At 38.0% G+C, this 15,256-nt stretch overlaps 1 protein-coding gene across 1 annotated transcript; it reads right to left on the bottom strand.

Annotated features, from left to right (window-relative positions):
* Nucleotides 1-5,576: 5,576 nt before the first annotated feature.
* gata4 (GATA binding protein 4) lies at nucleotides 5,577-15,173 on the bottom strand. The gene is made up of 6 exons (XM_035678274.1): nucleotides 14,443-15,173; nucleotides 9,053-9,219; nucleotides 8,779-8,904; nucleotides 8,299-8,380; nucleotides 7,804-7,940; nucleotides 5,577-7,486 (listed from the first exon to the last, which is right to left on the bottom strand). Exons 1-6 carry the CDS (start codon nucleotides 15,032-15,034, stop codon nucleotides 7,361-7,363), a joined length of 1,230 nt encoding a protein of 409 aa, XP_035534167.1. The 5' UTR covers nucleotides 15,035-15,173; the 3' UTR covers nucleotides 5,577-7,360.
* Nucleotides 15,174-15,256: the final 83 nt, after the last annotated feature.

Here is a 15,256-nt window from a genome sequence, read left to right as displayed (position 1 = left end):
TTTAAAAAAACATTGTTATTTTGGTGTGAAGGCATCAATTTGTACACATTTTGCATTGAAATTGTAGGAAAAATATATCAGCTGGGCCAAAAATACTGTAAAACCTACTGGCTCTAAATGTCATGATGTCAGGAAGTGCAGATGTAATCAAATCAAAGCACATTTCTCTATGTGCGGCACTGAGTTTGTTGGTTTTGATTGTGGAAGCTTGACTGATTGTATCTGGAGCTGAGGTTGAAACATCTAGTCCTTTTACTTTCAAAGAACGACAAGGAGGAGAATGAAGACTTGCTTGTGATAGCCTCCTGTTCCTGCTCGTCCGGCTGTCCCTGGCGGTGTTGTTCCCATTTGTGTTCCTGTTGCTGTTCCTCTGCAGCTGACTGTCCATAACCCACAGGTATCTCCGCATCAGGGGCTTTGTGGGCAGCGAGTGGAGCAACCTGAAGAAAGTCTACCTTCAGTTTCCCTCAACGTCAGGCCTCAGCTCCTCCACAAGAAGGAGCATGGAAGAGAGCGACACAGAGCAAGTGCTAAGAGGCCGAGGTGGAATTTGGATGAAAGCCATGAGGATTCAGCTCCCTCAACCTTATCCTTCACAAAGTGGACAGAGTGGAGCAGGGAAGAGAGCTACAGGTAGTCGGTTTCTTCAATTTCAGGCCTCGGCTCCTTTACAAAACAGGAAATAGCCTACTGGTCTTTTGAGTGCTGACGGTAAACTGATGACAGCAATTCTGATTAGGGCCGACACCCTTGTTTGTTGCAGGATTAATACACTGTAAAACCTTTGTGTCTGGCAGGGTTGATGAAGCCACAAGTAACCTTCGGGAATGACTTTGGTAGCATCTTACACCAGAGGATTTTTGTATATTTTGTATAGAGGTAAATTAATGAAGGAGTCTTGCACATTTTAATTTCACTTATGTAATTGTTTGGAGATTATTATAACTGTATGGTTATACTACATGAAGATAAGTGGATACTGTTATCAAAAATCTAAATCTCACTCACCGGTTTTAAGGGAGTTGTAGCTTCCCTTCTGTTTCTATGATGATGTGTGTCGGACTGCAAAAAAGGGCAAATCTGGGCTGATTGCCCCAAAGTCAGTGTGAGGTGAGGCAGAGTTCAGGTGGGGGGAGAGATAATAGGGGAGAAGTGGAGATAAAGTCACCACTAGAGGGGGCAATTCCCACATGGTAATTCAAAAGTTTATTTTACCCACTCTGTTGCACCATCATTTTCATGGCAGTCCATCTAATAGTTATTGAGATATTTCAATCGTAACCAAAGTGGTCAAAAGACAGACAGACATAATACGTATATAATATTATACTCAACCACATTTGTTTGACAGCTTTAGTTACTACTTTACAATTTAATTATTTTTGCTTACAAAACATATGAAGAGATTATAAAATATGATGTTTTCTTATAAATTAAGCTAGCCAACAGTAGAACAGCTGAAATGATTAGTCAATCAATTGGCTACTCAATTGACAAAAAATTATTTTGATAATTGTTTCAGTGGTTCCAGCTTCACATATTTGACGATTTGCTGATTTACCTTTGAATTATTTCAGTAATTTGAATGTATTTTTAATAATTTTAAGGTTGGGACTATTGGTTGAACAAAACAAGCTTTGTGAAGGTGTCACTCAGTGTCCCTATCTTCCTGATTTTTTACCAACCAAACAATCAATTGATCAAATAGATTATACTTTTTTGAAAATGTTTACTTTTATTTCAGTAAAATATCTAAATAGTTCCTCCACATTTACTTTGTCAAAAAACGAAACACTCTCAGCATGTTAAAACCCACATCCTGTCTAACTTGTTACTCTGGCTCTGTTTATAGCGACAGTCTTCTCTCATGTATTCACACGCCTTGTTTTAAATTTTACACTGTCTCTTCATGATTACCTCAATCAGCTACAACAACATTTCACAAAAGCCAAAAGAAAACACAAAGGAGATTGATGTCAGTACAGTTTGCTGTGGTGTTGCAAACATATAAAAACCCGGCAATGATGATGATAAAAAGCCAAAGGCGCCAGACTTCCATAGTTGTTGTTTTGATGAGGTCAAAATGGTTTTAATATATCACACTCTTATTTCAGTGTACCATAACATTTGTTTGTCTTTTTTTTTTGTTTTGTTTTTTTGTTTTAGGTAATTGTTGGACAGACAGAAAAGAAAACAACAACTTCAGTTTCAAACAGCCTTACAAGGGTAGATAAACTGCGTCAGTTTGATTATTGTACTCATACTTCATTCATCAGAGTGATAGTACAGGCCTGTCTTAACAATAATAATAAACTAAATCCTTTTTTTAACACAAAGGGGTCAAGTGTGTTTATAAAAATAATAACACACTACATAAATAAAGTTTAAAATTCCAATACAGAGTAACAAAAAAATTGCTTTATAATAATTTCTTCCTCACAGGGTAGGCTTTACACATACGCACGACATTTGGGATCATAGCAGGACTTTTTCAGCCATGTAAATGCAGGACTAATTTTGTAATTATGATTGAATAGATTTTGCTTCAGGGCAACACAGCTGTGAACTGAAGCCAAGTATGTATCACTTGAAAGCTTCCATGAATCACTTTAACCAATAAAATGAACCAGAAGCATCTCAGACATTTGTCCACATTTTCTTTCACTTCATAAGGCAAAAACTGTTGCACTTCAGAAGAAAAGTGGACTTTCTTTTGCATACTTCTGGGAACTTGCTAAACTGGAAAAAAGAAAAAGCACTGAGGATGCCTGTTGATGACACAAACACACATTGTGCAGCTTGGCTGCTAGAGGCAATAATGTACCTCAACAGTAGCAGGTGAGGTAATATCTGTATGGGCGAGAGCATTACCAATGGGAGGAGCTTAGTGTTGACAGTCACAAACTACCCAGCAGTTGTCTGAGCAAACGTATTGAGAATGTAACCTTTTTGCTGTTGCTTAGTTTGTCAGAACTGTCTCTTTTGAAATCAAATCGGTCATATACATGACTCACCCTACAAGAGGAACATATTTTACCTGGGCTGAGGAGTCTGGATGGCACTTCCCATGTGAGTAGAGAACTTAGTTATTACTTTGACAAAAACCTCAAAGAGAGGCTAAGAGACGTTTCCTTGCATCCTAAAATGTGTGTGACTTTTATTGGACATTTGTCTGTGCTTGAACAGCTGAAGGCATTGGATAGGCTTTTAAATTCATTTGTCCCCATCAAAATGTTGTCCACCGATGGCCCATGAAGCCTACAGAATTTTTGTTCATTTCTAACAGAAACTGTACAGACACTGTCCTCTGATCCTATGTTAATCCGTCTGTTTTTATTCAGGTTGAGCCGTAAGCGTCCACTGTTTAATGGATACGAAAAGGAGCCTCCGCTCTACTCAAAGAAATGTTTGGCCAGCCTGGAAACTCTGCTGGAGGGTTATCACACTGACAGGTCAGACAAAGTCAGACTGAAGTAAGTACTGACTGAAGAAGAATTCCAGTATATGTTCATAATGGATATGAAACAGGTACCAGTGTGCTGCAACAGGAAACCACAGGTTTATTTAAGTGCCTGAGTTGTATAAGGTCAGAGGGAATTTCAGGTATCTCATTTTTAGTTCTGTTGGTATCATTATGTTTCAAATGTGTATTTTCCAATATAACCAGCCATATCCTAGTTTTAAAATTATGTATATTTCAACCCAACCCTAGAAATGTGCTTATAGAAAAGACACTTTTCACTGTGTCAAACAGTTCTCAGCACATTTGTTTTTCATTTAATGAAACAATGATCTATAATTAGCTCTCTTGGTCTGTAAATGTTTTTTAAGACATATTTTCTGAAACCATTTCATGAAATATGAAGAAATCTTATTTACATTACACAAGTCAGACAGTATTTAGTTATAGGAAATACACGTATAGCCTTTCTTGCACAGTTAAATACCACTTTAATGTCTGTCTATTAAAAATGATTTACAGCTAGCAACCGGTTAGCTTAGTTTAGCACAAAGACTGGAAACAGGGGGCAACTTATTTCTATTAACTATTTCTTGGCCATCTTGGTGTACTTCTTCCAGTCCCTGCCTGGAGTCAAAACCAAAGTTGTTTTTCTTGCTTCAGTATTTGTACAGACTGAACAAACTACATATCACAATCTAATTACTGACCTTTAATTGTGCTGGTAGGTGGAGCCAGGCTATTTGTTTCCCGCAATTAAATAAGTAATTTGACTATATTCATACATTTTATTTTTGTGTATATTTACAGATGAGAAGCAGTGTTTTGTGCTTTATTCACCCAAGCCTTTTATGCCTTACAGTGAGATGTCTTTATGTTACAGGACAACCTGTGGTCACTTCTGCACACCAGAAGCCACCAAACACCTGACTGACACTCAGAGCTTCTTTGAGCAGATATCGTCCTGGACTGACACACAGTACTCTGTACGGAAAGTACTGGAGCATCTCAAGCTCAGACAAGCCTCCAATGACATTTTCCTTAATGACTCGGTAAACAAGAAATTTTTGGAGTTTCACCATGACTTCACTGAGGAATGTGGCGCAGAAGATAAGCAGCATTCATGGGCCGTTCTTGAGAAACAGGAGGAGATCGTCATGTATGGACCTTATTATCCAAATTACAACAACGGAGAGCACAGCGAGGACATCATTATTAAACAAACCGAGGAACTTCTAGAGTCGGAGGTTGTCTCACAAGGCTGGAAGGTGTATGTTTTCACCATGAACAGCCCATGTTTGGCTAGAAACACTGGTCCATGCATGCTGAACCTGGTTCAGAAAGCTCAGGAGTGGTGGAGTGTGTATGGAGTCAAGACTCATGTAGGTTATGTAAAATGCTGGGGCTTCAAAGGAACTAAAGAAAATCTGTTCAGGGACGTTAACTATAGCCAAGTGGACTTTATAGATCAGACTGATGATCATGAGAGCTACATTAAAGCAGCTGAAAAGAGCACAGATGTTACTCCTTTATGTGAAAACCTGTTTTCTGCTGTGAAACACCTCCCGAGATCTGTGAGTTTCCCTTCGATAAACATTGTGCAGGGCCAGGACTGGAAGAGTTACTTCAAAAGAATGCATAGTATTATAACAGAAGATGAGAAAAATATCTTCAGCCAGGAGGTGAACACCGTGGTTGAAGCTGCACGAGCTCTGCTTTCAGAAAAAAGTGGAAGTTTTGAGGAATGTTTAGAAAAAGGATGGGCATTTGCATTCGATTACACTTTTAGTTCACCAGTATCTGACCCCATCCAGGATCAAATAAGACTCACATTTCAACAGTGTTGGAGGGAGATGGTGCAGGATAGATATGCCGAGTCCATCAGGGAGAAGCTGACTGAAGATTTCAATCAATCCACCGTCCAGCTTTTTATCAAAGATGTTGTGAAGTTCACAAAAGAGTACTTACAAATTGGAAGGATACAGTTTTCAGAGGAAGATTCAAAAGTTGTCCGATAACTAAACTCTTTAAATAGTTCACAAGTGTTGGGTATGCATTTGAAGTGGAATGAATGACACCAAACCTTTACATCATAAATACCATTTACATTGAAATGTTTTGTCTTTATTAGTTTCCTCAGTAGAGCTACAGTTGCACACAGGGGAAAGGGCATCAGGTAGTGTTAGCGCACACTGAGAAATGCCCATCTCTCACTGTGTCTTTACTCACAATATATCACAAATGGTGTATTACAATTATACTAGAGTGGATTTTTACATATATGCTCATATATTTGTTATTTTGGTAATAATTACACGTGGCGATATCCCACATTTACACATGTTGCTTGTCACAAGTAAATTAAAGCATTGCTTCATAAAGTTTATTAAACAACCTTCAGCTGAAAGGTGATAAATGTGTGGTTTGGAGTTGTGCTGTCAATAATAAATACTAACAGGATTCTTTTTTTGAAAGGCCCTCAAGCATTAAAGAAAAAAAAAGTTTTCTTATGGGTGCACACATTTGCGCTTCTGTCAGCAGAGGGAGCTGCTTGCTATCACCTCCATCCACATTCATCATGTCCAACTTACTTGCTGCATAGGTAGTTTATCAAACATTATTTTTCCATAGAGGTGTCAACACTGACATGTTTTCTTCTTTTTTTTTTTTAACACTTTCAATCAAACGGACAAAAGTACACAATTCAGGCAACAGATCCAGAAACAACATGCCACCAGGGAGCTGTTTCTATTGCACTGAGAAGGAGATCATGTTTATCACTGGTGTTGAGGAGTGATGGATGTCTTGAGCAATTCTCGTTACAGTAAGTTTATTAGGAACGCTCCCAATCAGATTGTCTTTGTAGAATTAGATTAGATTAGAATTAGATGCAGTGTGATATTACACTCATTGCAAATAAGCGACTATACCAAGATAGTTTTCCTGTCCTTACGTTAAGTTTTGAGACATTGCTGCTGAGACTGAGCCACCCTACTAAAACTATAATGACTGGATGTTTGTTTGTGGTGCTCAATTAATTTAAACCCTTTGAAAAACTCAATAGCAAAGTGCTTTATAGGATAATCCACAGACCTCACTACCTCTGAAAAGTTTAATCATTTACCGAACATACAAAATACTGAAAACTGACCACACTGAGGTTTGTGGATGTTACCTAACCAACACATTTGTTCTGGAAAGAGCTTTTTGAAAAAACTTTCAGCACCACAAACAAAATGCCATTTCCCTCCATTGCATTGTGGTGGCATATCTACAAGTAAATACTACTTGTGAGTGTTAAAGTATATAGTTTTTCTTATTATGTGAAGAAACCCTTTAACTACACTTGCTACAACTCCTCCATGGTACAACTTTTGACATTAAGGTGTGGTTCTTTACATGTTTAATGATTTCATTTCATTTTATGGTAAATTGTCTATAATAATATGAAACTGAAGACAAATACACTGAAATAAAAATAACTCAGGGACAAAAAGTCTGACCATTACTGTTATGTGTCACTGGTTTATGTTACAGTATTTATCAAACACTTAATGCCTCTCCGCTGGTAGAAAAGGTGAGAGCGTAGTTTCCATATCAGGAGTTGTAGTGTGTCTAATCACAGTGCTGCTCTTTCATGATTGTCTAACACAAACTCCATTCAGTCCTCGGTTGCTGTGATTGAACATGCAGCATCTGTGCAGTTCTGTTTAAGATCTCCATGTCTTTTGTGGCACCCACGTATTTGTCCCAGAGCGCTATACTGAAGGCACTGAGAGGTGTGCAGGCTGTGGGAACGTCTGCATCCAGAGCGGCAGTCTGCTGTCTGCAGACCCTCGTCTCTGTGGAGAGTTTAATCTATGTAGATAGCTTGGTTTGAGATGCCGGGTTGCAGATCTTCTAGGCCAGGATTAGGTTGTTCCAGGGCTCAGGTTTGGAGCCAGAAGACCCGCCGTGGCCCCCAGGGGACATCTTGAGAGGAATGGCCCCACTTTGAGCTGCCATGTAGGCTGGCAGGGCTGAAATCTAGAGCGATACAGATGGAGATGGTGAGTACAGGAATTACACTTACATTGAGATAATAGATTTTCCTCTTTTCCCCTTTTCTTGTTCCTCCATATTGTAGAATTTGGCTTATAATAAGCATTTCTAAACAGCAGTTTAACTGTTATCTGTCCCTTCAGGAAACACAATTTTCTGTGTTTATACTATTCTAATGTTGAATAATGCTGAATGTAATGATCAATGTGCGCCTCTACCAGTTTTTTCATCATAACTAAAATTTCTAAAAGAAATTTTTAGATATGAATACTTTGTATAACTCAACTGAAAAGGTGTCCAACCTGTGCATGTGCGCTGTGGTGTGTGTACAAGCTGTGAGTGTCCGGCTCTGTCTTTATCTGGCGAGGCTCCTCCGAAGCGGTGGAGGCACGGGGAGTGCTGCTCGGTGTGACTGGAGTCCCCTCACTGCCAGGGGTCCCTGTGGAGCACAGAACTGAGGTCAATACACATTCAAAGATAGTATACGCATGTGAATGGGTAAATGGGTATTGTAACATATTCACATGACATATAGAAAAATACATATACTTGCTCATTCATGGGATGCAAAAGCTGAGGGGAAAGTAGGACAATGAGGCTACAAATTACTTAGTTTCTATTCAAATAAATGTTTTCCCTACTCCCAGTTTGTTTTATCGTACATACAATAATGATGGTCAGGGGTTTTAGGGAGGGGAGCCCTAATTTAACTCTTCTATGTGCCGTCACCTGTTTATCTATCTGTATCTACATACAGTACACACAAGCAGAAGAACTTTTTCGGTTTTGAAGCTCACCAGATTGGGACTTGTTGAGATTCTTGGGTTTGCGTTTGCGGGTCTGGATCCCCTCTTTCTTCATAGCCAGGGGTCGTGGTACCTGTCAAGACACCAAGAAAAAAGGAATAACCTTTAAATTTCTAAAAATACATTTTCAAAAACTGCGGGGATTGTCGTAATTTTTAGTTCCTTTATGAAGGATTTGCTACCATTTAGGCAGTCAGTGGTTTAAGTTCATTTGGATACAGGTAAAAAATAAAAACCTGCTCAGACATCTGTAAGTTTAGGTCAGAATGACATTATTATTGGATGTTATGAACTCCACTACCAATATTGTGCATAAATGTGTATTCACTTTCTTGATGTATATATATTTAGATCTTCTGTTTTTACTCTTTTTACTCTTTGCAAATTCCAGTTTGAGGTTCAAGTAAATAAGTGTTTAAACTGGTTATATACAAGATTTCAGCAGTATCAGAGATGCACTTTCTCTCTCACCCCATGGAGTTTCATGTAGAGGCCACAGGCATTGCAGACTGGTTCTCCCTCTGCGTTTCGTCGCCACAGGGTGGTGGTGGTGGTGTGACAGTTGGTGCAGGAGAGGCCCACCCTCCTCGAGGCAGACTGCATCAGTTAAAAAAGGATATTTGTTTAATTTTTATTTATGAAAAAATACTCAAATGTTTCCACTGCAGGTAAATCTATCGTCCATGTAACACACTGTATTACTTCACAGTATAACACGTGTGAAAAGTGCTCTGCTGTCACCCACCAGCCGTCTTTGAGGTTTGATAAGAGGTCTGTTGATGCCGTTCATCTTGTGGTACAGTCCGCAGGCGTTACACAGGTAGTGGCCGGTACCATCCCGCCTCCAGAGGGGGGTTGACATCGCCCCACAGTTCACACACTCTCGCCCCTCAGCAAAGTCATCAAACAGGTCTGAAGAAGGAAGACAAGAAAGAAATATAATAATCTAATTTTTCTTACAGTGATCTGCGTATAAGAACTGTAACTTTAATAGCTTCTTTTTTAACAGTTTATCAGTTCAACTATCACACAGTGCCAGCGATGGAGAAAGTACATTTACTCAAGTACTTAACAACAATGTTTAATTACTTTACTAGAGTATTTAAATTTAAGTTACCTCATACCTTTTTACTCTCTTACATTTATCTGAGTCACTGAGTTACTGATTAATTTACAGATTCACATAATTAATACAAAATATTATTATATTATTATCAACAAATAAAATATTAGATTTTTTATATTAAGCTACCCAGCAGTATATAAAGTCATTAAAATTAACTCCACCTTCACCAGCTGCAACATTAAAGTGATACATACATTAATAATCATAATCCAATAACATAACAATATACATTATTGGCATTATTTTGAAATGAACCATTTAGTATAGTGAGTGATTACTTAAGTAAAACATTTTTACTACTTTTATTTAAGTAAATTATGTATTTCTCCCACTATTGTACAATGTTAGCTAAGAATTTAAAAATAAATTAATGATAACAATATAATGATATTTTTTATTATTAAAACTCTTTTAAAACTTCATTGGATAAACTAAAATGATCAAATTGAAGTCATGGCAGTTTTTCTGAAAAGTTGTTTTACTAATGTGTTTTGGCAGTAAGTGACAATTCATGTCTGTCAGCCATAATTACCACATCGTACACGTGCAGCTCATATTATTGGCCCAACCTGAGCTCATTTCTGTGATTCTTAGAGAAATTAACTTCCAGCTGGCCTCATGCCACAAAAAAATCTTTCCACTCTCCTTTAATAAACAGTTTCCTGCTCTGTCAGATCCTGACAGGGTGATTATCAACTGCTGTGGCATTTCTACACCAGCAGGAGGTGCAGGCTCAGGTCCTACAGCCCCACACAACAGCAGCCTGGAATCCTTCCTTATCTCACTGCTCCTCATGAGATAAAGAGTCGGCTAGAAATAGAGATGGAGTAGAGCTCCATCATATTCAGATAGAAACTCTGTGTCTATCACATCTCTTTCTGCCTCTCTGTCAGATAGCATGACATCTGATGAGTGCGATCTTCACTCTCTCATCTGGCACATAACAGAGTATCTCCAAAGAACCACTTAGCCATTAAGGGGAAGGAGACATCAATCTGTAGTGTGGAAGTGACAGCTAGGCTTCATTTAGCATTGATACCAACAGTTACAGGTTACAACATTTATCAGATATGTGAGTTTATGCCGAGAATAGAAATAGAATTGTGGGGGAAAAAATAACTTAAGTGTAAAAGTCACATTTAAATCAGCCCATGTTCCATTTTGAAATGTACGCTCCACTGTGCATAATTCTTCTTCTTCACATAGTTCAAATCTGGCCTCCATCTGTTCCTCCCTCGCTGCAGAGGGTTACAGGAATGGCACTGATACATATGCTGGCCTCCTCCAAGGCTAAGAGCAAAACAAAGACCGCAGGGCAAGCTAACCTTGAGCCAGGCAGCAATTGTAGCCAACACAACGCAGTAACACAAGACAATACACCAGAGAAATACTGCATCTCAATGCAGGTTTATTTTTTCCGCTGGAGAAATGTCAGTGTGTTTCTATCAGGGTGCATTTTAAAAACAACCACAGTAACACTATTAGAGGACAAAAGTGATAAAATAAATAAAAGACTCAATCTACTGTGAAATATGTGAAGTTAATGAGGGACTACAGTGACGAAGTTCATTTACTCAGCTTTATCTAAATACAGTTCTGGGCTACTTTCACATGAATACTTCCTTTTTTTACTCCTTTATACTTTTAATGCTGTCTTACTTAGAGACTTTATATGAAAAACATAATCAAATTATTAACATTTGATGTAAATATGGTCAGTCAACATTTGCTATATGAAATGGTGAAGCCCAACAACCTACAAGTACAAGTACAAATTTAAGGTACTTTACTTGATAATTTGTATTTTATGCTACTTTATACTTATTACTCTGTTTTACAGAAAAAAAAACACAAAATTATAAAAACATTATAAAAACAAGGTTGGATCCAGAGAAATATTCATGGAGGGGCAAAAGGGTGGCAGAAAAATATTAGCTGATTTAATCGCGAATCGCAAACAATGACATCACATATATCAACATGTGCTTGGAAAAGCCCCCAAATTATAATTTATTGTGGCACAAAATAGATGGTATTAAAAATCAATAAATTTCAGTACAGGAGTTTTATTGCATGAATTAACTTGTTCATTCTTACTATTCTTTTGATATTTTATGCATTTTATATATTTGTTGCTTTTTATATTTGACTTTACTGTAACATTTGTTCCTCCACTGTTCACTCAAAAGCAGAGCGACCTGCAGAAAGATTTGTGTATGTTAATTGCCAACATGACACAAAGGGAGAGAATATTAAAGTGTTAATGTCTTTTTATATTATATTCAAAGGCTAAGAAAGGCTTGTTGTATGTGACGGAAACATGTTTAACTTTTTAGTACTGCCAGAATCCCATCAGAGTGATAATAAAAAATAAAATCATGGTATTTGTCCAAAACATAAACAAAACATATTTCATAAAAAGGTTCTCTTGTAGGAGGATGATATCTATGTTTACATTAAATCATTTTCCAACCTAAGCAAGATCAGATTTAAGAAAGAATTATCATATCAAGGCATGATGTGCTAAACATCTGATGCTTAACTTCTGTATTTAACAAACATGTTCATGAGTTGTTTTCTTAAATATTTACATATTTTTATGTGATGATCATTAAAAGATTCCCAATGTGATTCATTTCTCCCCTCATTTCTCTTGAAGATAAGTGACCTTACAGCTGAGGGAGTTTCTCTTTCTCCTCTTCACCAACAGAAGAACAGAGACTTTCACTGAACGGCCTATTAATCAAACACTGAGATCTCATTAAATTAGATGTGATTATAAAACAGTGAGCTGAAGCCTGTTAGCAGTTTATCCATCAGTGTAAACAGCCTGTGAGTTGAGTGTGACTGTAATCAGATGAAGAGGTCAGAGCGGATCAATGCTGTTATCTACACTCTGACAGCTGATCTTTTTCTTTCTTCATCAAATAGGAGAGTTTGTCTTGATGGGAACATTTAGGTTGAAACATCGGCCAGTCAGGTATTTAATTTGCAGGCGGATGGAGTGGCATATATATATATATATAAAAGAGGAAATTATCAGCTGTTAATCAACTGTTGATACTAATAATAAGTGATACGTCTAATAATGATCCAGCCTGTCAGATTAAGTTGTAAATTACATGATAATGAAATGGGAATATATTCAAATGAAATGCTTTAGACGTCCATCACCCTGTAGCTGCCAGCAGTGCAGAAAATGCAGATAATGGAAGAACTTTAGGTCAAATAAACACAACGCTGATTAGTAAAGTAGACTATACAAGGTACAAGTTGTGGCCATTGAAGGACTGACAAGCTAAGCAAAATCACTGCGTTGATATGGTCCAGAGGGCAACATGCAGCTATAGAGACCAAATCCACTCTGAGCCAAGCTGAAGCCGACTGTTAGGGTTCAAATTACTCCAAATATTCATGTTTTTTATAATGAAAAAGGATTCGCTGTATCCTCACTGACAGAAAGGACTCAGTTAGTCTTGTGCTGCTGATCAGGATCCGGCTCAAACACACTTTATATCAAATCAGATCTGACCTTATGAGGCCACAGTCAAACACAACTCATAAACCATAATCCCCATAAACTGTGTTATCAATTCAGGCTCAGTTAAATATTAATTTCTATCACTCCAATAATGTGTCTTTGATTCATAAAAATATACAAAACATATTTATATCACAGGCCTGGCAGTTGTGTGTAAAAATAGCCATCTGAGTAAATGTTAGGCTACATTAATTAACTCAGCCTGGCCTATTTATTCTTATCAATGAAGGAAAATCATTATAAAAGAGAAGCCTTATAAAAAATTTATGAAATAGAACTCCTGCCTTTTTTTCTTGTGCATAATATCATTCAATTATTTTATGTTGTTTTAACGTGTAAAATCTCACTTCCAGACACATGAAAGTAACAGGTAATGTAAGCTATACCTAATAAAGTAATATACCTGACACGTTTGATAGTAACACAAATATAATGCAGCGGAGCAGCCAGTACAGACTCTCAACCAACCGTAAACATGATCAAACGACTCTGATATTTTAGGAATAAAGATATAAGTTACATTTTATGATAAAATAAAATGTGGTTTCTATATGATATTAACTGCCTTAAAAAATACGTTGGTGTTGTTATATTATTACTGTTAGTAATAATAATGTAACGTAAAGAAAAAAGGGTTCAAAGGTCACAATCAGCAGTCACCTGGGACGCACTGTGTCTGTGGTGAATTTATTATCATATCTCATGTGGCTGCTATAACTTTCTAAAATTCGTTAATGTTTTAGTTGGTGTGTTTTTTTTTTAATATGAAATGTAAGGATTAAAAAAAAAAAATTATTTATATATTCATTTAAATTTGTCTTCATATTTCGTTCTGCGGAAATTCCATGTCATACCTTTTTAAAATGTAATTATAACCGCTTATAATTTATAATTCTGTGAGATATTGTGAGAGATCTATTGTATTATTATTAAATTGATTTACGAGTCATTTTTAAATCCTATTTCAGGCCTTTTAAATGAGTGCAATGGTGTGTTTAGTGTGTCAATTAAAACTGCTTTAATCTTGATGGGTGTTAATTAAGAGATGATTTCTGCTTTACGTGCAGACATATTTTTAAGACTTGTCCTGCAGCATGCTAACATGCTATTTATTTTTTTAAGATAATCCTGGACTTATATATATATAGGCCTACAAAATAAATATATGTTTTTATATAAAGAATAAAAATAGAAATTGGCCTTGCAACCCCCTCACCTTGTTCTGTGTGTGTGTTATTGTGGCCATTAACCCTTCATTAAACCCTGACAAATATACATAAATAAAACAGACATGCTGCTCTCTCTTTTTATCAACAGCATCGACACTTTTAGTGGTGATATTAAAGCTGATAGTTTTCTGTCTGGATAACTTTCAAAAAATCCAAACCCTTTATTGTTCATGACACCTAAAGAAAATATTTAAATGATAAAATAAAATCTAAAAAATGCATAGTTTCCTGTTGCTCACCTATGTTTGGGTGCCGTGTTGCGCCAGGGTGAGCGCCGGTTTGGAGACCGTGGAGGACCGGGCTATCAAAGGGGGACGCCGACCACGTTCCACCCACGTTGGGGCTCATGTAGGCCGGGTAAGGACTGTGATACGACCCGCCAAGGCTCCGGGCCCCGTAGTGCTCCCTCCCGTTGGCAGAAATGTTTAGCGGACTGTTGTAAGAAGCGGCCGTCTCTCGGGCCGTTGCCACCCCGGAGGACAGAGGCGGGCTGGTGGAGAAGGCGAAGCGCGGAGACACCGGGGAGTGATTGTACGAGGGCACAGAGTCGGCGCCCGGCTGCGCCCAGGCAGAATGGCTCGACACGGGGCTGCTCTGCTGCGACGCGCCGGGCGTCTGGAGGTAAGGCAGCGCCGGAATCATGGGGGTGACGACCCGGGTGGTGGGCACATAAACCGGAGAGGTTCCCGCCGAGGCGTTGTGGAGAAATCCGGCCTCATAGGAAGCGGGTCCGTGGTTGGTTGTCATTATGCCCTGATACATATCCTCTCCCTGAAGCTGGACATCCGTGTTGATAGAAGGGATAATGATAGTGTGGATGCAGTTACGCATAGGATTGCTGGGTGTTCACGCAAAAATATTTGATTCAATACAATCCGCAAAGATCTCTGGTCCTTATTCAAATCAGATCTGCTGGTGAGAAGTGAAGCAAAGGCACTGAGGCTCTCAGAAAATGAAGAATAAACTACTAGAAGAGGAGACACGACAGAGAGGAGGAGGAGTGAGAGACTATGATCAAGATCCAGCTGTTATGATCTCTCTCTCTCTCTCTCT

This window comes from Morone saxatilis, unplaced genomic scaffold (genome assembly GCF_004916995.1).
Source record: "Morone saxatilis isolate NCDOM2014 unplaced genomic scaffold, NCSU_SB_2.0 Contig7, whole genome shotgun sequence".
In the NCBI taxonomy this organism is placed as follows: Eukaryota; Metazoa; Chordata; class Actinopteri; family Moronidae; genus Morone; species Morone saxatilis.
This window is presented reverse-complemented; position numbering and strand designations above follow the sequence as displayed.

Bases quoted from the DNA above. Each gene is read 5' to 3' on its own strand.
- gata4 (XM_035678274.1), bottom strand. From the start codon at position 15,034: ATGCGTAACTGCATCCACACTATCATTATCCCTTCTATCAACACGGAT. The intron at 9,220-14,442 runs GTGAGCAACAGG...TTCCTTCTTCAG, and splicing joins AACACGGCACCCAAACATAG to ACCTGTTTGATGACTTTGCT. The intron at 7,487-7,803 runs GTTGGACACCTT...GTATCGCTCTAG, and splicing joins ACCACAGCGCACATGCACAG to ATTTCAGCCCTGCCAGCCTA.